This window comes from Emiliania huxleyi (assembly GCF_000372725.1).
Source record: "Emiliania huxleyi CCMP1516 unplaced genomic scaffold EMIHUscaffold_66, whole genome shotgun sequence".
Lineage (NCBI taxonomy): Eukaryota > Haptophyta > Isochrysidales > Noelaerhabdaceae > Emiliania > Emiliania huxleyi.
Genome location: NW_005197053.1, coordinates 374,730 through 399,487, shown reverse-complemented (window position 1 = coordinate 399,487; position 24,758 = coordinate 374,730). Strand labels below are relative to the sequence as shown.

At 63.2% G+C, this 24,758-nt stretch overlaps 6 protein-coding genes across 6 annotated transcripts; 4 read left to right on the top strand and 2 right to left on the bottom strand.

Annotated features, from left to right (window-relative positions):
- Positions 1–1,945: 1,945 nt before the first annotated feature.
- EMIHUDRAFT_452683 (hypothetical protein) lies at positions 1,946–3,940 on the top strand (the record flags this gene model as incomplete). Its single annotated transcript, XM_005762859.1, has 4 exons — positions 1,946–2,572; positions 2,786–2,887; positions 2,999–3,700; positions 3,737–3,940. 4 exons carry the CDS (start codon positions 1,946–1,948, stop codon positions 3,938–3,940), a joined length of 1,635 nt encoding a protein of 544 aa, XP_005762916.1.
- A 4,181-nt stretch (positions 3,941–8,121) lies between these two features.
- Positions 8,122–8,616, top strand: EMIHUDRAFT_215726 (hypothetical protein; the record flags this gene model as incomplete). Its single annotated transcript, XM_005762858.1, has 1 exon — positions 8,122–8,616. The coding sequence occupies one exon, from the start codon at positions 8,122–8,124 to the stop codon at positions 8,614–8,616; it is 495 nt and encodes a 164-aa protein (XP_005762915.1).
- Positions 8,617–9,318: 702 nt separating this feature from the next.
- EMIHUDRAFT_215724 (hypothetical protein) lies at positions 9,319–12,542 on the top strand (the record flags this gene model as incomplete). Its single annotated transcript, XM_005762857.1, has 6 exons — positions 9,319–9,434; positions 9,842–9,891; positions 9,952–9,995; positions 10,574–10,748; positions 11,562–12,165; positions 12,341–12,542. The coding sequence occupies 6 exons, from the start codon at positions 9,319–9,321 to the stop codon at positions 12,540–12,542; spliced, it is 1,191 nt and encodes a 396-aa protein (XP_005762914.1).
- A 4,240-nt stretch (positions 12,543–16,782) lies between these two features.
- EMIHUDRAFT_67671 (hypothetical protein) lies at positions 16,783–17,379 on the top strand (the record flags this gene model as incomplete). Its single annotated transcript, XM_005762856.1, has 1 exon — positions 16,783–17,379. The coding sequence occupies one exon, from the start codon at positions 16,783–16,785 to the stop codon at positions 17,377–17,379; it is 597 nt and encodes a 198-aa protein (XP_005762913.1).
- Positions 17,380–18,390: 1,011 nt separating this feature from the next.
- Positions 18,391–19,262, bottom strand: EMIHUDRAFT_437871 (hypothetical protein). The gene is made up of 2 exons (XM_005762855.1): positions 19,005–19,262; positions 18,391–18,730 (listed from the first exon to the last, which is right to left on the bottom strand). Exons 1-2 carry the CDS (start codon positions 19,069–19,071, stop codon positions 18,486–18,488), a joined length of 312 nt encoding a protein of 103 aa, XP_005762912.1. The 5' UTR covers positions 19,072–19,262; the 3' UTR covers positions 18,391–18,485.
- A 223-nt stretch (positions 19,263–19,485) lies between these two features.
- On the bottom strand, positions 19,486–23,237 carry EMIHUDRAFT_437870 (hypothetical protein; the record flags this gene model as incomplete). Its single annotated transcript, XM_005762854.1, has 7 exons — positions 22,758–23,237; positions 22,620–22,686; positions 21,580–21,662; positions 21,391–21,449; positions 20,300–20,375; positions 19,924–20,005; positions 19,486–19,539 (listed from the first exon to the last, which is right to left on the bottom strand). Coding segments are annotated over exons 1-7 (825 nt in total), but the record flags the coding sequence as incomplete, so codon positions are not given.
- Between the last annotated feature and the right edge of the window lie 1,521 nt (positions 23,238–24,758).

Genomic DNA, 24,758 nt, shown 5'->3' with positions numbered 1-24,758 from the left:
CCCCCGTTGGGGGGGGGGAACAACAAGGGGGGGTTTTTCCCCCACCCCTCTCGTCGGAACATGTCGCGTGTTTTTGAAACCCCCCCTCCCCCTCCCCTCCCGCGTCCCGCCCGCCCCCGCCACAACCCCCCCCCGCCCCTCGATCCCGGCGGTCGTTGTGGTGTCGCCATCGGCTAGTGCGCGCCCGCTATAGACAGCGGCCCCTATAGCGGTGGCGCTATTGGCGGCGTCCGAATGAAGAAGTGAGGCCGCTCGCGAATAAAAAGCGCAAGCGAGGAATCGTCCGTCAATCGTTCTTGTTTCTGTGACAGTGCCACCGCCACGCGTGCCAGTGCGCGCGCCCCGTGCAGCCGCACCGCCACTCGCACTCCGCCAGTCCCGACTCTGCGAAACTCCCGCGTCCCGGCCGTGGCGGTGCGCGCGTGCGGCTTGTTGCACGAGTATATAGGCCATGTGTGTGTCTCGCGGCTCGCGCCTTGCGGGGGGGGAGCGGAAAGGAGGAACCTCTTCCCAAGAGCACCACTCTTGGAGCGCCGCCACTACCACCCAGAGCGCTGCAAGCAGCGCCGGGCAATGACGGCTTAGCGCTTACCAGGCACTCAGCCCCCCCTCGGCACACCCCGGCAGCCAATGTGTGACGGCTCGAAAACCCGCTAAGCCATCCCGCAAGCGGGATGGCCCGCCACTCGAACCCGCAAGCGGGCGTACGATCGCGAGCGGCTCGCACTCGTGGCACGCAGGCGTCCGACAGACAGCGCCGGGCTAGGCGACCGAGGAGGAACTACGGCAAGAACCGCGCATTCTCGCACTCGCCATGTATGTATGTAGGACGGTGAAGAACAGTCAGGCTCGGACTGGACACCAACGCAGTATGGGTGGACGCAAGACAGATGATGACGACACGCACGAGCGACACACAGACACAAACAAGCTCACAAGACATACACAGCCAGCGGGCTGCCACACATCCTGAGTGGGCGTACACATCACTCAGGCCACGTCCCCCCTGTCGCCCCCCCCCAGCACTCCAAGGTGCCAAGAGACAAACAACAGCACAACAACACAGACAGGCGACAGGGGCGAACGTGTGAGACTAGAGCAGGCTTGCTCCGCCTCTAGCAATCTCGTCGCCGGCCGCAAGGCACGGACGAGACCGTGTGTGGGGTCTTGTGAGGTGTCTATGGACGCCCTGCTCACAGGCTATTGGCCATCCGCTAGCCCTAACTCGCACTCATGGGTGACGACAGTTCATTGGATGAGTGGTTGCGAGCAGAGGCGCGTGTGCTGAATCTAGATCGCACGCCGTGGCATATGACTTGGGTAGGCGTGCGACCGCAGCGCGCCCGCCGAAGGCTCGACCGGGCGCGCGTGTCAGCCAGAAGTTTGCCAGTAGAGCGATCCTGGTCTTTCCGAAGACGAGCCCCGCGCCACGGGTGCCAGCCGTGCCTCCGCGGGAGCCGCCTCTCGAGCCGCGTCCCGCCGGCACTGTCCCTGAGTGCGTCCCGCCTCAGCGGCACGCACTCGGCGAGGACAGTCCGGCCGACGGGAACGTGTCGCGCGCCGGCGACGAATGCGGCGGGGTGGGTGTGGGTACTAAGCGCCGCTTCGACGAAGCGAGGTAGGCAGGCGCCCCTCACGAGTCCGTTCAGACATGCCACACACACGCCCCTCGCAAGCGAGGTTAGTAGGCGCCCCTGGCAGCGATCTTGGAGCACTTGGAGTGCAGTCATCAACCGCACATCCAGGGCCGGGGAGCTCAGAAGCGCACCCAGCGGGCCGGATGATTGGCATCGGGTTGCGGGCAAGAGAGCCCTAAAGCGCAGTTTTTTTGTTTCATGTGTTTTTCATGGCCCCCCACTTCTGCAGCTCGCGCCAAAACGCCATGGTTCGGCTCAACCTGCGCGCGCGCGTGTGTGTGTGTTAAACAAAACTGTTCAGCTTTGCGATGGACTTTGGCAATTACGGCACACCTCGCGGGTCTCCCGCCTCGGAGCTCTACGCCACTGAGATCCACGAGCTGCACTCACGCTGCCGCTTCCGCTACGAGCCTCTCCGCTCCGCCTTCCCATCGCTCACCGTCTCTCACTACACCGACACGGACACCTACGACCGCTTCGACGGCGTCGATCTCACGCCACACAACCATCGCAAGTACCAGCCCGGCAGCGGCTGGGCGCTCGGGCTCCAGCCTCGCACCAGCGATCGCGAGCCGCAGGGAGCGCTCTGCGAGGCGGTGGCGGACGGCGGCGCGACGTGGGCCATCCTTCGCGTCGGGCCGTTCAATTCAACGGGCGGGTACGACTGGTGGCAGTTTGCGGCGCACGACGCGCTCAACCTCTCGCGCCGCCTCGAGGGCGGCCGCACTCTCGCGCTGCACTCGCACTATGTCGTCGGCGTGCGAGCAGAGGACGGCGGCGTGCTCGGCTATCCGCCGCTGCACATGCACCACCTGCACCTCGTCCCATCCAAGCCGTGGCTCCGCTACCAGTGGCCAATGACGGGCGCGAGCTGGCAGCAGTGGCTTGCGAGGGCGCGCGAGGTTCAGGGCTTCTCCTCGTACGTCCCGAACTATGTGATGGAGAGCCACGGGGAGTGGGACCCGTGCCACATCCGGCAGGGCGACAGAGACAGGGGCGAAGGCGGCGGCGGCGGCGGCGGCGGCGGCGGCGGCGGCGGAGGCAGCGGCGGCGGCGGCGGAGGTGGCAGCGGAGGGAGAGGAGGTGATGGCGCTCCCCGCTGCTACGCCGAGACTTTGCCGCGCGGGTACTACCACCCGCTTCGCGAGTTCGCGCTCGACATGGAGGGCGAGGTGAACGACGCACGTGCGGCGGGCTCCCCGCCGCTCGCGTGGTACTTGGAGGTCGGCGTCGGCTTTGAGGAAGCTCCGGTTCCGATGGCGACGGTGGAGACGGTGCCGACGGCGGAGGCGGCGGAGGCGGCGGAGGCAGTGGCGCGGTCTGCGCCGCCTCGGCCGCTCTCGTACGCCGTGCTGGTGGAGGACCACCTCTCGCTGGTCCCGTCGCACCAGTCCACGTACGAAAACTACTACTGGGTACCGACGGACGGGAAGCACGTGCACTGGTATGAGGGCGAGATGCCGTCGTCTGGCCAGCTGGTTCGCATGAAGCACCACGCGCACATGTCTCTGCTGCGGCGGGCGTACTTTGTCGCCGGGACCGCCGAGGAGCTCGGGCTGCACAAGCTGCTGCCGCGAGACAAGTTCGGCGAGCAGCTACCGCTCAAGTGGCCGCAGGCGGGCCACTCGTGGCGCTGGCCGTCCTCGATACCCATCGTCGACCTGGACAAGCTAGAGACGCTGCTGCTGAAGCGCATCGACCGGCTTCCGGGCGGGCGCTCGAGGATCATCTGCACGCTCGACGCGGCGCGCGAGGAGGCGGGCGGGTATCCCGGCTACGTGTGGGACCGCGCAGGCAAGTCCGTGTGCACGCCATGGACCTTCCGGCAGGGCGACCCCTTCCTCTCGGTCGCGCTGCTCGAGTGGCACGGCGGGCGGCTGGGCCCTTGGGCCAACGAGTCTGCGCCGCTGCCGGAGCTGCTCCCAATGCACACGCAGTGGAACTTGCTCTTCGCCGCCGCCGACGGCGCGTCGCACTACTTCATGTACCCGGCCTTCCTCGCCTCCCGCGCGCTGCCGCTCGTCGAGCGGGCCCTTGTCCCGCAGGAGCAGGCCGCCACGCAGGTGAGGACGCGTCTTCACAGCCGCACGTCTCGACAGGCGATCTTCCGCGAGATGCTGCTCGTGCAGAATTGGCGCGTGGTCGTGCCGCTCAACGGACCCCTCGGTGTGCGCGCGCAGCACTTTGCGCATGCGGTGCGCCGCGCGCCGCCACGGTTGCTGGCGGCGGCGGGGTTGGTGGGCGCAATGTTGCTCTGGCGGTGCGCGCGGCGCGCGCGAAGGATAAAGTATCACGCAATTTGACTGTGCCGCCCACCAAAACTCTAACCCTAAGTCGGCCCATTCTTCGTGGTCGGCTTTTCGGAGGGGCCGCAGGTCAGGTAAGGTAGCCGGAGCTAATCGGCCCGGAGGGCGGGGGCGCAGGTAGAGGTAGGGCTGGCCTGGGGGGCCTCAGGTAAAGGTAAACCTGTCTCAGACCGCCGGAGGTAGAGGTAAACGGAGCCCAGGAGCCGTGCGCGCGCCGAGGCGCGCGCGCGGCGCGCGCCCGCCCGGCTGCCAGTAGGAGCTAGGACGAGGCGGCGCAATATATGGCCTATAGTACAGCCCTTGAGGAGGAGGAAGAGGCTGGCTGGCAGTGCTGTATGCCGCCGAGGGGGCAGTTTTGGGGTGCTGTCCCCATCCCAGGGGGCTGCAGAAGGCGTCCGCAACCGGGACAACCCGCCCCCCCAGCCAAAGCCGGTCGAAGCCCCCTTGGAAGCAGCCATGAGGAGTCCTCTTGGTGCTCCTGGCGGCCGTTCAAAGGTCGGGCGCGCGCCGATGGGGGGTGGGTGTGTCTTGCTTGCTCCACACCGAGCGCCATCGGTCCGGACCGGTGCTTCCACCGAGGGTCGGCTTGCACAAGGTCTGAGCCGCGGGCGCTCGGCGCCAAGTGCAGTGTCACGCTCGCGCTGGAGCGGGATAAATAAAAACGGACACCTCTACTGTGAGATGGGTAAAAAGGAACAGGCCCCCGCCCGTGCGATCTTTGTGCAGGGTTCTTTGTGGGTGTGGTCGGCGACTAGCCGGGGTCGTCCTCCCGATGGGGGACTAGCACTAGCGCTGGAGCGGGACACAATGGGGAACCCTCGTTTCCTAGTCACTCGGTCCCCCAACGGAAGAGGCCTCGCTCCTATTGGAACCCTCCAACATCAGATTTGCCTCGTGCGTCCCTTGTTGAGCCGGAAAGCTATTTTCTTCTGGGTCCTGTGTGTGTGCACCCTACCGACGGTACCGTACTCGGTAAGAAACCAGCCCCGCGGGTTTCTTACTTTTTTACCACTAAGCCGAAGCGGGCGCTCTCGAAACCCTGGCTGGCTGGCCAGAAACGGCGGTTTCTAACACAAAGTCACTGTAAGAGTTACTGAGTTTCTTACTGTCGTGTAGTTTAGAGAGCTCCACCTACAGTTTAGCACCAAACGGCGGGGTCCCACGTCCCAGCTCCCACTGCGTGTGATCTTGTACAACTCCTAAACTAGTACAAATCAACGAAGAGAAATCGGCCTTCGCGTCCAAGTCTCCTCGCCGCCATTAGAGCGCCGTGCTGCAGCACTCGCTTCTCCGACTGGCGTAGCGCCAGCGCCAGCGACGCAGAGCATGCGCGCACGGAGCGCCCGCCAGCGGTGTCGCGCGCGCGCTCCGCGCCTCGCTTGATCGCCTCGAGCCGCATGAACGCCGCCGCGCGCAGCGCATCAGCATTTGCACCCCTTCCTTCAGAGGCCCCTAGCGGCGACTCACGCACAGCCGCCGCAGCCTCCGCGAGAAGCTCGTCGCGCACCGCTTCGACCTCCTCTGCCAGCGTACGCGCCTCGTAGTCTGGCGGCGGGACGAAGCCATAGTGAAGGCCGAAGAGCAAGTCGGGTTGCTCGCCATAAGACACGAGAAGCTCCGCACCGGCGGGCTGATCGCACAGCGAGCGCGCAATCAGCAGCCCCGCACCCGCGCCGCCGCCCTCATCGCCCGGCGCGCCCGTAAACAAGTAGTCAATGGTAGGTGCGGCGGAATGGTGATTGATCGCGTCCAGCAGAGGGACGAGAGTCTTGCAGGGACGGCCGCCCTCGCCGAGCACCGCGTACGCGCGGCTGAGCACGCCGACGAGCGCGGCGCGCATGGCATCGGCCACGGCGGCCTCGCCGTGCAAAGCCACGTCGGCTGACAGCGCGGTGTTTTTCAGCAAGTCGATGGCTTCGTCGGCCTCCGCACGAAGGCTGATCGCCTCGTCGTGCGCGCTCGTGCCGGCGAGCAGCGCGACCTCGTCGTCCGTCCACCAGAGCACAGAGTTTTGCGTCGCCAGGCTGCTGGGCAGCATGCTCAGGTAGGCATGCGGCTCTCCGCCGTTCAGCTGAAGGTGCGCCACCAATCCAGCGAGCAATGCCACGCCGCCGTCGCTCGACGAGTCCCAAAGCTGCTGGAACGCTGCTCCGAGCGTAGGGTGGTTTAGCGCGGTGCTCAGCGAGATGAATGATGAGGCAGGTATGGCAAAGACCACTTCGCCGGCTTGCATTGGCCGTGTAAGGAACGCTCCGATTCCATCGCCGCAGCACGACGCCCGAAGCTCAATGGGAATGCTTTCTTCAGTGCCGCACGTTGCGAGCCACGCAAAGAGAGGGTGTGGCGTCGTCGCCACGGAGCGTGGCAGCGCCGTGAGCGCAAGAAGCATTCGCACTTTCATCGCGCCGCCGCGAGGTGATTCGCCGTGCACCGCCACCTTGACCGTCTGCGAGGTGAGGTCGAGCCGGACCTGCGGAGTGAAGAGGCGTGTGCGCTGGCGAGGTGTGCGCCGGCGCGAGGAGGCGAGTCGAGGAGAGGGAGAGACGGAGGAGCAGGAGCACGAGTGGCAGGAGCAGGGTGATAGCAGGCGGAAGAGGACACGAGAGGGAAGGGCGGCGAGGCTAGGCCGAGGCGGACCTCCTTTGCGCGGATGTCGGCGGCGAGCGGCAGCAGGAGCGTCGGCTCTGCGCTTCCTTCAGATAAAAAGAAAAACAAATCTCGCTGCGAGCGAGGTGCGAATCGGGATGACTGTTGCAAAACATGCTTGCAGTGTGCACTACAGAAGCACACATCTCACATCTCACCATTTCATGTTCAGTTGTACTTGATATACAAGACCTGAACACGGAATGCCGGAGCTCCAGCCCGCACCACTCGTCAACGCGCGCGCGCCCCTCCCCACGCCCGCGAAACCAGCTCAGCACCTCTCCTGCGTGGAGCTCTCCCACACACGGGCAGAGATACAACTGATCACACAGGTCTCCTCAGTGCAAAGACAGAGGTCCTCAGTGTGGGCGAGGTCCTCAGTTCAGAGGTCCAGTGCTGTGGCGTGCGGATCCACCTATGAGGAATTTCATCCGCAAAGAGACACACTAAGTTGGTGGTCCAGCGGGAGGCTCCAACATACTGCGGATGAGAACAAGTGCTCCAAGTCCACTTAAAGGTGGCCTTCGTGCAAACCTTCTCACCACCATGCATGATCAATTTGATATCAGAATAAGGCCCTAAACTCGCATATGCCCGCTTCAGCCCGCACCTCCGCGTCATCCCCACACACCTCCCACGCCCACGAACAAGCCAGCACCTCTCCTGGGAGCTGTCCCACACGAGCGGAGCAATGATGATCACACACAGAGAGGATCTGAGTAGGACCTCGGCATCAGAGCTCAGCAAAGTCAATATTAGGGGAAGGGAAGGCGGCACGGAAGATGCGGGGAGGGAGAGGGATGTCGGCGGGTCCAGAGGGGAGAGACACGGCCCACTTTATGGGACTGGCTGGAAAGATGGGATTCTGGATTTTAGACTAACAAACATCTCAATGAAGGTAGCATCAATGAATCCTCTGTCTGTGCACACACCATTCACCTATGTCGCCTCCTCATTGTGCAGGTTGGCTTCCATGGTTGGGCACCTCGGCTGGGTCCATCGGCACGAGGCCAGCCCCGTCGGGCAGCCCCGCGAGCGCATGTAGCCCGCCCCCAGACGCTGTAACCCGCCCCCAGATCGTGCTGGTTGGTAGGATAAGACGGTGAGATAGCGTACCCTAGACAGAAGCAGAGCTGACGTCAGTCTGAGCGCGTCGCCAGTACCTATCTGTCTAGTGTGTACCTGCTGGGGGAGAAGACGGCTTCGTTACGAAGCAGCCCCAACAGGCGTCTTGACGGGTATCAAAATTCTTCCCTACAAATTGATACCCCCTCGAGTGTGAGTGTGAGTGTGAGTGAGTGTGTGAGACACACACTCAACACACTCACAGTTAGGGAGGTAGAAAGGTGAAGAACAGCCAGGCTCGGACTGGACACCAACGCGGTATGGGTGATTGATTGATTGATTGATTGATTGATTGATTGATTGATGGGAAGGCGAATGGGTGGTCCCCCAGCCATTTAATGTACCATACCAAGCTGAAGTACCGAATCCTACGTACCCCGGGACAATTGTATCGGCTTCATGGTCATATGGTCACACCGCCACACCTCGTTCGCCCTCGTCCGCGCTTGGCGAACTGGCTCTCCTCCTTCCTCCTCCTCGCCCCGTCGCGTGCTCTAGTGGCTGTGCGGCCGTTCATCCACGCCGTACAGCACCATCCTTTGCGGCAGAGGTCCTCTGCTGCAGCTGCTGCGGACGGGGCCGGTGCACAGCTTGTCTGGCTCACCGGCGCCGAGGACCTCAGACTGAGCGACCACGGCGGCTTCGAGGCGGCCAGCGCCGCCGGTGCCGTGGTGCCCGTCTTCGTGCTCGACCCGGCCGTCCATCTCTCGTACCCGCCTCCGCGCCTGCGCCGGCTGCACCGGGCCCTCTCGAGCCTCGAGGCTGCGCTGAGCGAGGAGTACGGCGTGACGCTCGTGGTCCGCCGCGGCGGCGCGTCCGCCGTGCTGCCGCAGGTGGCGCAAGAGTGCGGCGCCACGGCCTGCCAGTCGGGCCAACGATGCACAAGGGCCGCGACAAAGTGACGCCTTGGCTGTGCATCGACTAGGCACCGCACGTCGCGGCGCTACACACGAGCACAGTGTGTCATGAGACCTGGTCCGACCCCTCTTCCTGCAGGCGCCACGGCCTGTCACGTGGTCGCCGACGACGTCGAGGCACCGATGCGGGTCAGCCAGCGCGCCGCCTGCGCTGCGCTCGCAGACTCGGGCGTCGACCTCTGCACCGCCAGCGGCGAGAGGAATGAGGAGGGAGAGGTACGCAAGTAGTCAAATTGGCTACCAGGTGTTGCTCTGCGCCGGTGGGACGGAGCGCTGCGGAGCGGATGTCCGTGGAGCGGCGCCGCCGCCGCAAGCCTGCCGCCAACCTTTCCCGAGTACGCCTCTGCCGCGCGTGCGTGTACGCTGGTGGCGGCGGCGGGCGCGCCCAAGGCGCTGGCGCCGCTGGAGGCGAGCCCTACTTCGGACGGCCAGTCACGTGGCGAATCGATTCCTTAGGCGCTGACGCCGCTGGAGCCGTGCCCTACTTCGGAGGGCCTTGGAGCCTTCTCGAACCGTCTCGGAGCCGTCTCGGAACCTTCTTGCAGGTGCCCTACTTCGGAGGGCCTCCCGGGTGTGGAGGCGTGGATCGCCGAGGCGGCGGTGGCGGCGGCGCCGGCGGTGCGTGACGCTGCGGCGCGCGGCAGCGCCGCCTCCACTGAGCAGCCGTTTGAGGAGGTCGCCCTCGCCATGTGCGGGCGCGGCGCGGCGAGCGCGGCGCTGCGGACGTACGTCGTCGACGGCGCCGCCGCGTTTGCCGACGCCACTTTTTCGCGCGCGTGCCCGCCGTCGGGCGGCGGCTCTCCGTCGCTCCATTGCGCGGGGCACGAGCGGCTGCTGGCAGGCAGCAGCAGCAGTAGTGGTAGTAGTAGTAGTAGTAGCAGGCAGTAGTGGTAGTAGTGGTAGTAGTAGTAGTAGTAGTGGTAGTAGTAGTAGTAGTAGTAGTAGCAGTGGTAGTAGCCACGGGGCATAAGCGGCTGGCAGGTAGTAGTAGTAGTAGTAGTAGTAGTAGTAGCGGCAGTAGTGGGGAGCGACGCTTCGAAGCAAGCAACCACACCTCACCCATAACGCCAGGCGAGAGGAAGGGGTGGGCCCAAGGGGCTTGGGCTGCTGCCTCTCCCTCTCTCCCTCCCTCGCTCGCCGCGCCTCGTAGCAGGCGGGCCCGTATCTCCCCGTATCTCCCCAGATATCTCCCCCGTCGCTACGCTGGCAGGCGGCCCCGCTTCTCGCGTCTTCGCGCTGCGGGAGGCTGCGACGCGCGCGGTGGGCCTTGGAACCTTCTCGAGCCTTCTCGGACCCTTCTCGGACCCTTCTTATGATTAGGCTGCGACGCGCGCGATTGGCCCGGCGCTCGCCGTCGGGGCGGTGTCTGCGCGAGAGGTGAGGGCGGCGGCGCGCGAGGGCGAGCCGGGGTATAGCCGCGCGGCTGGCGAGGCGCCGAGAGCTAGCCGAGACATCGCCGAGACATTGCCGAGACATTGCCGAGGTAGAGCCGAGGTAGAGCCGAGGTAGAGCCGAGGTACAGCCGAGGTACAGCCGAGAGAGACAGCCGAGAGACAGCCGAGAGACAGCCGAGAGAGAGCCGAGAGAGAGCCGAGAGACAGCCGAGAGACAGCCGAGAGACAGCCGGAATCAGAGTGGGCTGGATCCGATCACAACTCGCCCCTCCGGCGCCGAACTCCGACGAGGCGCGACTCTAGGGCCGGTGATCAGTTCATCCGGTAGGTAGGTAGAGAGGCAGGTGTTCGGTACCTCTCAACGCTCGTAGGGGAGGTACCTGTCGAGTTGGAGGTAGGTAGGTAGGTGCTACCTCACACACTGTCTGGGCAGAGACAAGGAGGGCCCCCGCACACACACGAACCCACACATACAGAGAGGGACGCGTGCACGCATTGGGCATCAGAGAGCCGTAATTCCTCCAGTCGCGACGAATTGTCCCCATCAGGCGCCGCCCGACGACGCGCAGCTCTGGGGCCGGTCGCGGCTTGGCGCGCTCGCAGACGTTGCCGAGTGGCGGGAGTGGTTCACGCTCCTCGCCCGCCGCTCGCTCGCTCTACGGGAGGCGGGGGAGGCGGGCACGGCCGTGGCGGAGAGGGCGCAGCGCGGGGACGCGCGCGCACGTCCCGACGAGCTGGCGTACTGGAGGTTGGGCGAGATCTAGCCGAGACATCGCCGAGCCATCGCCGAGGGAGCGAGGTGTGACCCGGAGACAATGCCAGTGCAGCACGCCGCCACGCCGCTTGCGGCGGTCCGACTCCCCAGCGTGGAGCTACCCGCTACTCAGTCGCGCTTGAGAGATGGGGGGATGTGGGGGGGTACGGGGAGATATGGGGAGAGACAGAGCTACCCGCAGTCACGCTTGAGTCTTGCTGGCTGGTGGTCCTTCTCTAGGTGGGGCGGGCAGTGCCTGACCCGCCATCTCCCCATATCTCCCCACATCTCCCCACATCTCCCCATATCCCCATATCTCCCATCTCTAGGTGGGGCGGGCAGTACCTGACCCGCCATCTCCCCACATCTCCCCATATCTCCCCGTATCTCCCCACATCTCCCCATATCTCCCCGTCTCTCCCCTCTCTAGGTGGGGTGGGCAGTACCTGACCCGCCATCTCCCCATATCTCCCCATATCTCCCATCTCTAGGTGGGGCGGGCAGTGCCTGACCCGCCATCTCTCCACATCTCCCCATATCTCCCCGTATCTCCCCACATCTCCCCATATCTCCCCGTCTCTCCCCTCTCTAGGTGGGGTGGGCAGTACCTGACCCGCCATCTCCCCATATCTCCCCACATCTCCCCATATCTCCCCATATCTCCCCACATCTCCCCATATCTCCCCATATCTCCCCATATCTCCCCATATCTCCCCATATGCCAAGGGTCTGATCCTCTGCGGCGAGATGGCGCGAGATCACGCGAGATCACGCGAGATTAGGTCTGATCCTCTGCAACACGGCCGGCGTGCTCGAGGAGCCGGCAGAGTACGCGGCGCCACGCATGCTGGTGCGCGACGCGACGCTGCGCGGCGAGCACGCGGCGCCGTTCGCCCCCGTCCCGCTCTTCGGCCAGCCCGCCCTGGACGCGTTCGGCGCCGCCCTCGTCGCCGCCCTCTTCCCGCGCGTCCCCGCGCTCCTCGACGGCATCTACGGCGACCGCCCGGCCAACGCGGACGAGGCGCTCGCGTTCGCCATCACGCAAGGGGCGTGCTCCCCGGGCGCGGCAAACGTGATCGGCTCTGGCCAGAAGCTCGCCACAAACCGGCCGCTGAACGAGGTGCTCGACGGCGAAGCGGGCGGCTTCGGCGGGCCGGTGCTGGTGCCTCAGGGCATGAACGACAAGGTCTCGGGCCCGGCGCGCGCCAGTGAGCGCGCCGACGCCTTCGAGCGGCTCCGGCCTGGGGTGAAGGTGTGCCGCCTCGAGGCGGGAGGGCACTGCCCGCAGGACGACGCGCCCGAGGCGGTGGCCGCGGCGATTCTCGAATTCCTGCCAGCCGTGCGGGAGTACGCGCAAGGCGACACCTCCAGGGGCCGTGCGGCAGAGTCGACAGTGGGCGCCTGACCACTCCCATGAAGCGAGAGAGTGGTGCGACACGTTGTGGTTTTGTGAAGATGCGAGACCCCCCCTCCACTGATGCAGAAGAGGCGTAAACGAGTTTTTTGGGACCGCCGCTGTTTCCTAGAGAAGAGCTCTGACCATCTCTCGCGTGTGCCCAAGCGGCACCGCCATCTGCTCTGCGCTGCTCTTGCCCGAGCCTCCGGCCGAGCGGCTGCTCCCGTTCTGCACCGCTGACTCATATTTCTCGCGAAGCTCCCTCGTCATGGCCGCCAGCTGCTTGTTTGCAGCCTGCGCTGTCGCGCAGCGATCAACCTCGCAGTCCGCGAGGCACAGGCTGGCGGTACATCCGTCATATGTGTAGGCCCCGCTCCAACCGGGCGTTGCCGCCGCCACGCGCGGCGCCAGCCGTGCCGTTGCCAGCCCAGCGTCCGCCGCCGCCACGGCCGACCCTCCGCCTCCGCCCGTCGATCGCGCGGCGAGCTCCGCCGTGTCGTGCGCGGCGCACTCCAGCGCCGGCCGCGCCGCCCTTCGGCCGAGCCATGACTCGTAGTGGTAACGATTCGACGTGACGTTTGGCGGCGCGCGCGTCCTGTCGACCTTTGCGCCGGGGTCAGCATTCAGTCATGTGCGGCTAGGAGGCTCTCCTGCCGCGCGCCTCGCGTAAGCGCCTCGCGTCCAGAAGAAGTTATACCACTCCCAGCCGTCCGTGGCGGGGACCAGCCCAGCGTGCTGCACCTCGGGCATCAGCTCGAATAGGCGGCGCACCTTGCGCCGGACACCTCTCAAGTCAAGCTGCGCGTCAGCGATGTGGCTCTCCTTGTGCCCACCCTCACCCGTATGCATCTACAGCCTGCACCGCCCGCCATCCGGCCACCACCTCCTGAAAGAGCACCATCTCTTCCAGCGTCCGGCGCGTACCTAGCGTGTGTGCATAGCTCAGAGGCCGACTTGCCCGATGTCGGCGGCGATGCGCGCGCGCACGCCGGGGTGTTTATGCCGCGTCGCGCCCTTGTTGTGCATGTAGAGAAAGAGATGGTGCGGCTGGGCGCACGCGAGCCGCCATAATAGGTGCACTGCTGGCCACTCGAATAAGTTCCTCCCTATAGCAACGCCGTCCACCCTGAGAGCGGCGTGCAAGTTGCTCGACGGAGGAGCGCCAAGACGCTCTCACCCACCCGCCGGTGCACGACCGCCGTCGATCCAGACAGGCGGGCGGCTGCTCGCGACAAGCGGCTCATGGCGTCGCTACCCGTCTGATTGGAGCCCACCTGCAATCAAGGAATGCACGCGCATCGGTATCGCCAGCAAGAGGCCCTGCACGAGCGCGCTGTTTGCCGCCACGGAGGCCTTGGCCGGCGAGTAGAAGCCGCGCATGTACGCAGAGGTTGCGTGGCTTAGCACGAGGTGCACCGTCACGCCCGTCGCCCGCAGCAGCCCGATAGCACCGAGCGACTCGAGCTGAGCTTCAATGGCGGCCGCCTGACGGTCAACGCTGCTGCGGGTAATCAGCGCCCGTTGGTGCTTGGCTTAAGAGGCGGGGGCGAGGATTGTGCCTGAGTGGCGACTGCGTCATGCCCGAGCAGAGTCGCGCCATAGACCACCTGCGGCGCGCGAGGCCGGGGCGGGTGGCGCAGTGGCAGTAGGAGCAGGGAGAGAGAAGATTGGTCACAGCCCGGCCGGGCGTTGCAGTCGGGGGCGGGGTGGCGGCGGGTCACTCCGCCTGGATGGGCGTGGGATCCGTGGCGGCGCGAGGCGGGCGGTGACGCCGCTGCTTGTCGAGGCACGCACTGGCCCGACTCCCTGCGGCGTCGCTCACCGCTCTCACGTCCGGCAGCCACGTGGAGACGGCCATGACGGGCGACGGACGCGCGATGCGGCGGAGTTTTGCCACGTGGCTCCCCAACAAAATTCTTTTCGCAGTAACGTGAGCTGCGTAGCTGCTGTCGCAGCAGGGGCAAGTTAACTTTTCGAGCGCGCCTCGATGTCATCGATACCGGCAAATCCTATTAGCTGGACACATATAATACGTATAAGAAGCTCGGCGTACGTGTGTCGTGTGAGTGAGATGTGAGTGAGTATTCTTGATACGAAACACACGCTCGGCATAATTCTTTTTGAGGCGAGCTCAAAATTCTTCTAGAAGAAGAAAATCGACGTCTACTTCTCTTCTCTTCTCGTCTGCGTGTGGGTGTGGTACGTGAATCGCCAACATCTAACAAAGTCTCTATGTAGAGCCGCTCGGTCAGTCCCCACTCCCCCCAGTCAGCGACAACCCACACCCACACCCGTCTACAGCACAACGCTTGACAACAGGGCGGGCGGGCCAGCCGTGGCAGAACACGGGTCTTGCGGTTCACGGGTCTTCTTGCGGTTCACCCTTCATGCTCTCTTCGTGGCGAAGCATCTTATCGATGATTTCCTCAATGCTCCCCGAACTCATCGCATTTCTGCTGGTAGCGAGCTGTGAGCACTCGTGCTTGTGCGTCTTCTTCCAGTGCGCGCGCTGGCACTCTGCGCTACAGTAGGCAACCATGTGACACCGCGAGCATCGCTTCAATTGGTCCGCCGGATTTCCGTTCCACTTGGTGCCGCACTCCGCGCATACCTTTAAAGCTTGAATGCGCTCGGTGCCGTAGTCACTCAGCTGCGCTGTGACTCTCGCCAAAGATCGCTCCCTCTTGGCAGTTTGCTCCGCAGATTCCTGGCATGGTGACACGGAGTGGGCAAGCTTGTTCGGGTCCGCGCACGATCGCAATATGTCTCGAAAGGAGGCCACGTCGGGTGCTTGCGTTAGCCGGAAGAGAGTTTTCACGGCGAGCTTCTTCTTCTGAAAGGCAGGTAGCAGCAAGGCTGTAGTCGTTGCCGCGCCGTACGAGTCAATAAAGGTCGTGTCGACCTCAGCGACGCCCAGTAGGGACATGAGGCTCGTCTCGACGCGAGAGAGGTCGGCGATCGCGTCGTCCCAACAGAGGCCTTTGCCTGTCTGCTTCTGCAAGTCGGTCCTCTGCGCTGAATACAAGCAGACGAGATTCGCGAGGCCGCTGCTGCAATGCTGAAGATCTAACTTGTCTTTCATCGCCGTCCTGACGGCTTCCACGTAGAGCGTCTCCGATGTAGCCCAGCGGCAGGCGCGCTTGTACGCGAGCCCCGCGTTGACAAGGTAGACAGACACCTGCTTGCCCCCCCCCGCGGCGATGAGCACACGAGCAGCCTCTTCGTATAATGCAGCTGCTTCCTCAAAACGGCCGCATGCCTCGAGCGCCTCGGCGAGGGCCGTTTCAAGCTCGCAGCGAGCGGCGACGCCGACAAAGCCAGGCTGCAGAGAAGCCACCTTGGGACCGTTTCGTGCACCCGCGAGCGACGCGTCGAGAGCGCACGTGTAAAAGTCCACGAGCTCAACCCACATCTTCAAGTCGCGATACTGCGAGATGAGCTCGCGTTCAATGGAAAAGATCATGTCGTCGGTAATCTCGGAGGTCGTCAGAGAGCGGAGAAACAAGTGCATCACGCGCAAGAGCAAGGCACGCGCAAGCTTATCGTCATCAGACACGTGGCGGAGGTAGCTTTCATCCTTTGCAACCGCTTGAAGCATGGCGCTGTACTCAAAGCATGGCAACACAGCGACGCCCCATGTCAGCTGACCAACGGTTCCAGAAAGGCCTGCCGCCGGAAGGACGCGGACCTCGAGTACAAAGGCGCCCGCACTATTCGTGGGGCAGCTCACATCGAAGTCCAGGTGGTCGCCAGTGAAAATCAGCTCGTACATTCGCAGCGCATCGCCAGCCAGCGCGTTCGTGCGCGCGCGAGTAGGCAGTGACACGCGCTCGAGCGATCCAAACGCTGGGTTGGCAGGCGGCGACGCCAAGGTGAGGTTGGAAAACTTCACCTTGACTGTCTCGCCTGTCACTCGTCGCACGATGCACCGATTGGTAGCTGGGTCCTCGGCGATGCAAAATCCGTGAGTACCGTTGAGGTCCTGTCGGCTCTGAAGGCCAATGAGCTTGACGAAAGTAAAGCGTGTTGGCTTCGGCGTGGGCGTGAGGGCCTCCATTGCGGCGACGAGAGGACAAAGGGAGCAATACGAGAGCAGAGGGAGCAATACGAGAGGGCAAAGGCAGAGGGCCTGGCGACGAGATCGCGATTGCTTTTGCTTTTTTTGTTATTTATAAAGCAGGGACGTCACGCTGGGTTTATATTCTTCTCTCTCTTGGGTTTTTGCTTTTTTCCCTTGCTCAGCACGAGGTCACATGGACAACCAAGAACTCACCAAGAACTGGCACGGCCTGCAAATGCAGCGTTTGTCTGTCGTTCTCTCCACACCGCTGTGGCGTGGCAGACGGTGAACGAGCTAGCGTGCGGGGAGAGCGGCATTGTGCATGGTGCGGAGTGCATTGCCGTTCTTAACGGAGTCGCTAGGCGGCTCCGGTGGTGAGCCGGTGTGTGTGCCAGTCCGCGCCAGTCCGCGCCCTTGTCGTGCCAGCGTGCTGTGAGAGAGGCTTGTGTTGCAAGATTCTTGTGCCAGTGCGCGCCAGTCCCGTGCCGAGTATGACGCACGTTAATTTTTTTTTGAGCTCGGAGTTGCAGCGAGTGCAGGCACTGACATGGGGAGTCTCCTTCGCGCGGCGATCCTCCTCCTCCCCGCTGCTGGCCACGCCTCCCGTCGCCTGGTCATCCGTTCAGCGGCCGCGGCTGCCGTGACGGTGCGGCCGCTGGGTGCGATAGCCAACTCCGACCCGACTCTCACCGCCGTATCCACGCTGAACGCCGGCGCGGACTACACGTCACTTGCAAGCGGCGTGAAGGTGAAGGAGGTGCGGGCCGGGACGGGCCCAGCGGCCAAGATCGGCGACACTGTGTTTGTTCAGTACTCGGGTCGCTGCCTCAACCTCAACGGGAAGAAGTTCATCAGCACACAGGACGCCGCCGCCAAGACGTCCGGTCTGGCCATCAGCGAGCCGTTCGTCTTCAAGCTAGGGTCGGCCACGGTGATCCCCGGGCTCGAGGCGGCTGTTCTCGGCATGTCCAAGGGCGGGTACAGGCGAGCGGTGATACCGGCCAGCCTGGGCTACGACGCGGATATGAGCCTCGGGCCTACGCCCGAGAGCTTCCAGGATCTGAGGTCGCTGGAGTCGATCGTCAAGAACCCGAACCGGGATGCGTCACTGCTGTTTGACGTGCAACTCGAGCGCATCAAGTGACTTTGTGACTTCGTGATAGGAAACACCATTTTTGTTTTTTTGTTTTCCCCGCCCGCATTTTTGTTTTTCCCAATGAAAAATAAACAGGTCCCCGCCCGTGCGATCTTTGTCGGCAGGGTTCTTTGTGGGTGTGGTTGGCGACTACGAGCCGGGGTCTTCCTCACGATGGGGGACTAGCACTAGCCGTCTTCCACATGGTCCCCATATGTCATCCGCCGACGTCCGCCATGTGACCGCGCGGCGCGATCTCCTCGACCTCGTTCGAAAAGTATCGCTTTAGCCTTTCCCACAATTTATGTATGTAAAAGAGGGGACGGCTCGATTGGACGGAGGGTGGACGCGTTAGGGGCAAATTTTAAAACTCTCGGCCACCTCTTCATACTATGCCCCAACCACCTGTGTGTGTGTGTGTCCGGAGAAGAGGCCTTACGTACGGCTCTAGAGGGTGTGGACCCTGAGTTGACCAGGGGTTGTGCGCTGGGCCCTCCTGCTCGGCTCCAGCCAGTAGACAAGTCTTGTCATCAACAGAGTAGAAGGATCTGACCTCGGGGCCGATGTGACCAAGCGCTGGTAGCGTGGTTTGACCTCACACCCATGGTCTCACAGTGTGCCGGCAGTCGCCGAGCAGTGTCGCTCACACAAGCCGCAGCACAAGTGACTGAGGGCCAGTGAGGGCGAGCCCATCGCTGTCACAGCTGTGGCAGCCGCACAGTAGGCTGTGTCAACTGTGCAGAGTGTGTGAGCAGCAGAGGAGCGCTGCTCTCCAGGCTTCTGTCGCAAAGAGCTGCATGCCACCGAAAGCGCTGTCGAGGTTCGCCGAGCGCGGCGCAGGTTGAGGGACACCGTCACCGACGAGCGCGTTGGACTTTTCACTCCGGACAAAGACGGCGACACGCACACGAGCTGCGGCCGTGTCGCCGTCTTAGCGGCGAGGCGGCCGCGGGACCGTCTGTGGCGAAGTGGGTCGCGTCCCTCGATTTCCTCAACTCACGGTCCGCTCCGCCCCGTACCGACGTACCTCTTACCTTACCTTACATGCTATGAAGAATGAAACGCTAACGACAGGCTAACGACTGCTTAAACAAATAATTAAACGGAGGGATGTATCAGCCTTGGAGCAGCGCGTCAAAGTCGATGTTTGGCTCATAGTGCGCGACCGCCGCGCTCACGCGGGCCGTGTCGTGGATCGAGTGCTTCGCGGTGTAGCTCTCGATGATGTGGAGCGCGTCGAGGGTGCCGTAGCGCGTGATGAGGACCGGCGCATTCGAGTCCTTCGCCATCTGGGTGAGGTACGTCAGCGGCTCCGTGTCGTCGGGGAAGGCCTCCTTGTCCGGGAAGCCCTTGGAGGCGCCTGTGCACGCGAGATATGGGAGAGATGGGGAGAGATGGGGAGAGATGGGGAGAGATGGGGAGATACAGGGAAGCCCTTGGAGGCGCCTGTGCACGCGAGGTGTGGGGAGGTTTGGGGAGAGATGGGGAGATATGGGGAGATACAGGGAAGCCCTTGGAGGCGCCTGTGCACGCGAGATGTGGGGAGAGATGGGGAGAGATGGGGAGAGATGGGGAGATACGAGGAGAGATGGGGAGAGATGGGGAGATATGGGGAGATATGCCCTTGGAGGCGCCTGTGCTGAGCACCATCGCGCCCGCCCAGTCGCGCGGCCCGTCGACCGCGCCGCTCTGCGCCGTCATCAGCCGCTGGTGCTGTGCCAGGTAGCCTAATTAACTAATTAACTAATTAACCAGCCTAATTAGCTAATCAGCCGCTGGTGCTGTGCCAGGTAGCCGAGCAGCAGGTCGTCGCGCGTCACGTGCGTCACAAAGAGCGGCCGCCTACTCGGGCTGAACTCATTGATTAATCCACCTATTGGTTCGTTAGTTAGTTAGGCCGCCTCCACTCGCTCGGGCTTAATTCATTAGTTCATTAAAACCAGGTAATCAACTAGTTAGTTCATTAGGCCGCCTCCACTCGCTCGGGCTTAATTCATTAGTTCATTAAAACCAGGTAATCAACTAGTTAGTTCATTAGGCCGCCTCCACTCGCTCGGGCTTAATTCATTAGTTCATTAAAACCAGGTAATCAGGTAGTTAGTTCATTAGGCCGCCTCCACTCGCCCGGGCTCCGCTGCTCGAACGCGCGCCGCAGGAAGCGGCGCAGGCCTGCGTTGTGAACACGCCAGCCTCGGGGCGGGAGATATGGGGAGATATGGGGAGATATCGGCATCCTGCGCTGTGAACACGCCAGCCTCGGGGCGGGAGATATGGGGAGATATGGGGAGATACAGGCATGCTGCGCTGTGGGCACGCCAGCCTCGGGGCGGGAGAATGGGGAGATATGGGGTGATACAGGCATGCTGCGTTGTGAACACGCCAGCCTCGGGGCCGGAAAGACGGTATTGTGCGGCGTCTTCAGAGCACCGCGTGAGGACGAGGGATGCGGATACAGCGGATACAGCGGAATACGGGTGAATACAGCGGAGTACGTGTCCTCTCGAGCGCTAGTTGGGAGACAGGAATACGTGTTCAGCGTCTAGCGGCGCAGGCCGGTGGTGACAAGGAACGAGTTCTCGACGCCGTAGTGGAGTGAGCGGCAGCGGTGGCCGGCGAGCAGGTCGCCGTCGAGCGCCTTTTCCAGCTCGGCCAGATATGGAGGAGAGATGGGGAGAGATGGGGAGAGATGGGGAGAGATGGGGAGAGATGGGGAGAGATGGAGGAATATGGGGAGATATGGAGGAGAGATGGAGGAGAGATGGGGAGAGATGGGGAGAGATGGAGGAGAGATGGAGAGAGATGGGGGGAGGGGGGGGGAGATGGGGAGAGGTGGGGAGAGATGGGGAGAGAGATGGAGGAGAGATGGAGAGAGATGGAGAGAGATGGAGAGAGATGGGGGGAGATGGGGGGAGATAAGGCTGTCGAGCGCCCTCTCTAGCTCGGCCAGCGTTGGCTTGCTCAAGTAGGAGAGCTCCGGCACCACCCCAAGCAAGGGCACGCCCCACCTAGAGGTGGGGAGGTGTGGGGAGATATGGGGAGATATGGCGAGATAAACCCCAAGCAAGGGCACGCCCCACCTAGAGATGGGGAGGTGTGGGGAGATATGGGGAGATATGGCGAGATAAACCCCAAGCAAGGGCACGCCCCACCTAGAGATGGGGAGGTGTGGGGAGATATGGGGAGGTAGGAGAGCTCTCCCCCAAGCAAGGGCACGCCCCACCTAGAGATGGGGAGATCTCTGGGGAGATATGGGGAGATATGGCGAGATAAACCCCAAGCAAGGGCACGCCCCACCTAGAGATGGGGAGGTGTGGGGAGATATGGGGAGGTAGGAGAGCTCTCCCCCAAGCAAGGGCACGCCCCACCTAGAGATGGGGAGATCTCTGGGGAGATATGGGGAGATATGGCGAGATAAACCCCAAGCAAGGGCACGCCCCACCTAGAGATGGGGAGGTGTGGGGAGATATGGGGAGGTAGGAGAGCTCTCCCCCAAGCAAGGGCACGCCCCACCTAGAGATGGGGAGATCTCTGGGGAGATATGGGGAGATATGGCGAGATAAACCCCAAGCAAGGGCACGCCCCACCTAGAGATGGGGAGGAGTAGGGAGATATGGGGAGATATGGCGAGATAAACCCCAAGCAAGGGCACGCCCCACCTAGAGATGGGGAGGTGTGGGGAGATATGGCGAGATATGGCGAGATAAACCCCAAGCAAGGGCACGCCCCACCTAGAGATGGGGAGATCTCTGGGGAGATATGGGGAGATGTGGCGAGATAAACCCCGAGCAAGGGCACGCCCCACCTAGAGATGGGGAGGTGTGGGGAGATATGGGGAGATATGGCGAGATAAACCCCAAGCAAGGGCACGCCCCACCTAGAGATGGGGAGATATGGGGAGATATGGGAGATATGGCGAGATAAACCGCGAGCAAGGGCACGCCCCACCTAGAGATGGGGAGATCTCTGGGGAGATATGGGGAGATATGGCGAGATAAACCCCAAGCAAGGGCACGCCCTCACCGCTGCTCGAGCAGGCGCCCCATCTTGGACCGCACGTACTCGACCTTGTCGGGCCGCACCTTGTTTGAGCACGACGCACCGGGTCATCTCGGCTCATCTCTCGGGTAATCTCGGGTAATCTCGGGTAATCTCGGGTCCTCTCGGGTCCTCTCGGGTCCTCTCGGGTCCTCTCGGGTCCTCTCGGGTCGCCTTGTTGAGCACGACGCCGCGGACGCGCACCCCCTCGTGCGCAAACATCATCCGGTTCATCTCCAGCTCGTCGAAGGCCTTGCCTACGTGCACCGAGATTCCCCGAGATTCCCCGAGATTCCCCGAGGTTCCCGAGTTCATCGAAGGCCTTGCCTACGTGTGCAGACTCCCCGAGATTCCCCGAGATTCCCCGAGGTTCCCCGAGCTCGTCGAAGGCCTTGCCTACGTGTGCAGCATCCGCCAGCCTCGGGGCGGGAAGACGGTGTTTGGCAGTGTCTTCAGAGCACCGCAATACGATCAACTCGGCTGAATGGGCTCGCATATGCTACCAGCTCACAGTATGGGTTCGGGGACGGTTCACAGCCAGTGCGGGGGTAGGGGGCCCCGGGGGAGTACCAGTATGGATTTCCTTTTCGGGGAGGAACTCCACCGCTGGAATTCTTCTTCGGGTGGGCATATGCAGCTAAGGGCGTAGGCATACGGCTGAACGCGTGTCCTCTCGAGCGCCTGTCTGGTATATGGGGAGATATGGGGAGATATGGGGAGATATACGTGTCCTCTCGAGCGCCTGTCTGGCTGTCTGCTATTGCCGCAGCCGCTTCACAGCTGCTCCTGTGGGAAGAGACCCAGGGAGGAACAAGGTGAACATTTTTTTTGGTCCCCACCGTGAGGGGGGTTCAAAGGGGTTTTGAAGCCCCCCCCCCCCCCCCCCCAGACAGCCTGTCTGGTATAGCCCCGGCCGACTCCGTGCACTCTCGAGGGGATCTCGAGTTGCGGAGCTCCCCATATCTCCCCATATCTCCCCATATCTCCCCATATCTCCCCATATCTCGAGTTGCGGAGCTCCCAGCTGCTCGCTGTCCGAACTCTGTTCACAGTTGCTGTTCACAGTTGCTGTTCACAGTTGCGGAGCTCACGGCTGCTCGCTGTCCGAACTCTGTTCGCACCGAGCAGCGAGGAGCGGCTGTGGCTATAGCAGACAGCTCGAGCGCACAGTTGGAGTGGAAGTATGTGGGTACTCCGCTTCTAGAAGGCCTTGCCGATGCCGCCGTTGGCCACGAGCACGACCTCCGCTCCCATCATCGCGGCGGCGCGAGCGTTGGAGACCTCCACCACGCTGCCTATGGACATGTCTCGGACATGTCACGGACGTGTCTCGGACATGTCCCGTTGGAGACCTCCACCACGCTGCCGACGCCGACGTGGCCGGTCCCCTCGGCCAGCACCACATCCGAGCCGCTCGAGATGGTCTCGTGCGCTCGCCGGATGGCCGCGCACTGCGCCTCGTTGGACACTTCGCCGTCGATGTACCGAGCCGTGTATCCAGACGGGATGATGACGGGGCTCATCGCCGAGTAGGGCACGTGGTCGAGCTTGAAGTACTCCTTCATGACCTGCACGTCCTTATCGACGCGAAGCTGGTTGCCGCTCTCGTCGCGCACCGGTAGGTGCTGCTGCCCGACAGGCTTCAGGAAGCCGACCTTGTTGAACCGTTTCTGCAGGCCGCTCATCAGCGCCAGGCTGACGGTGGTCTTTCCGACATGCTGCCGCGTGGCCGCGACGAAGATGGTTGGCTGTGGCATCGGAGAGCGGCACGGCGAGGCGAATGCACCAGGTTGCGCGAGCGAGAGGAGAGGGGGTGTTGTGGTGGAACGCCCCTTCGACCTCCGCACAAAAAGAATTTAAAGAACGCAACTCTCTCTCACAGCACACAGGCTCGACACAGGTGCGAACTGGCGCGTGCTAGTACTATCACCGGCACACCACCGGAGCCGCCTAAGCGACTCCGTTAAGAACGGCAATGCACTTAGCTCCGAACCTGGTTTGTGGAGCTCCCGCACCTGTCTAGACAGTCCTGAGCTTGTCCAGACAGTGTCCAGACAGCGTCCAGACAGCGTCCAGACAGCGTCCAGACAGCGTCCAGACAGCGGCACATGGCTCCACTCTTCACAGTAAAGTCTCGCAGTCGTGGCCGGACGACCCGTGACAGCACCCCTGCCGAGGCCACTCCCCCCCCACCCACCCACCCACCCACCCACATGCCGCTTTCTTTACTTGCCATTGAGGGGGGGGGGGTGCGTCTAGACAGCAGAACTAAGAGAACTTGAGAACTTGAAGTTTGAACTTGTAGTTTGGTCTTGACAGCTGTCTAGACAGCTGTCTAGACAGGCCCTCTTCACAGAAGGGTCCCCACAAAGTGCCGCCGAAGAAGTCGGGCAGAGCGGCAACTGTGGCGGCAACTGTGGGGGGCAACGCCGACGTCGCAAAGGTGTTGAGGAAAGGGCAGAGCAAGCGTGGGCACGCATTGGTCGGGTTCCATGCTGCAGCCGCGAGCCCCGCGCCGCCGATGAAGAAGCTGCGGGCCGGCAGTAGCCACGCCGACCCGCCGCTGCGCATTGGGCAAAGCGCGAGCCCAGCAGTTCAGTCAGGCACGCACGCTGCACCCACGACGGCGGCCTCGGGGCGCGCGCGAACGAACGCGCTTGCGCCGCCGCCACGCCGTCCTTTCCCATCGCCGCCGGACCGCCCTCCCTCCTCCGCGACAGACGCCGCAAACACGGCGCTTCTCGCCGCCCAAGCAACAGCAGCAGCAGTGGCAGCGAATCTTCGCGTCGCTGGTGCACGCGGTGCGGACTCGCCGCAGTCTGGCGGGCGCTCGCCTCGCCCGGACCAGGCGTCCGAGCAGGCTGTGACCGCGGCCGAGGCGGATGATCGGGATGGGCGGGTGCCGGGGGAGGCGGCGGAGGCGGAGGCGGAGGTGTCTGAGGGGTCGACCATCGATTCGGACACCGACTACAGCGACCTCCGACTCGGCGAAGGCGCGTGCTGCGGCTACGGTGGAGGCGGAGCCGGAGGCGGCGGAGCCAGACAGCGTCCAGACAGCGTCCAGACAGCGTCCAGACAGCGTCCAGACAGTGTCCAGACAGCGTCCAGACAGCAAAATCGGAGCGTCTAGACAGCTATTCAGACAGTAATAGCACTTGAGTGTACACAGCTGATTGAAGTAAAGGGGAATGATGCAGCTGCCTGCCAGAGCAGAAAGATTCCCTAATTCTCTCCACTACAAAAAAAGTCCAGTGCGGAACCGAGATCATGGCCCCGAATGCCGTGCTCTCTAGGAAAGGTGCGGGAGCTCCACAAACCAGGTTTCCGTGCACAATGCCGCTGTCCCCGCACGC

What these genes read in the sequence shown, in the direction of transcription:
- EMIHUDRAFT_437871 (XM_005762855.1), bottom strand. Translation starts at nt 19,071, where the DNA reads ATGACGGCGCAGAGCGGCGCGGTCGACGGGCCGCGCGACTGGGCGGGC. An exon ending in CGCGATGGTGCTCAGCACAG is followed by an intron (nt 18,731 to 19,004) that starts GCGCCTCCAAGG and finishes TCGCGTGCACAG; the next exon opens with GCGCCTCCAAGGGCTTCCCG.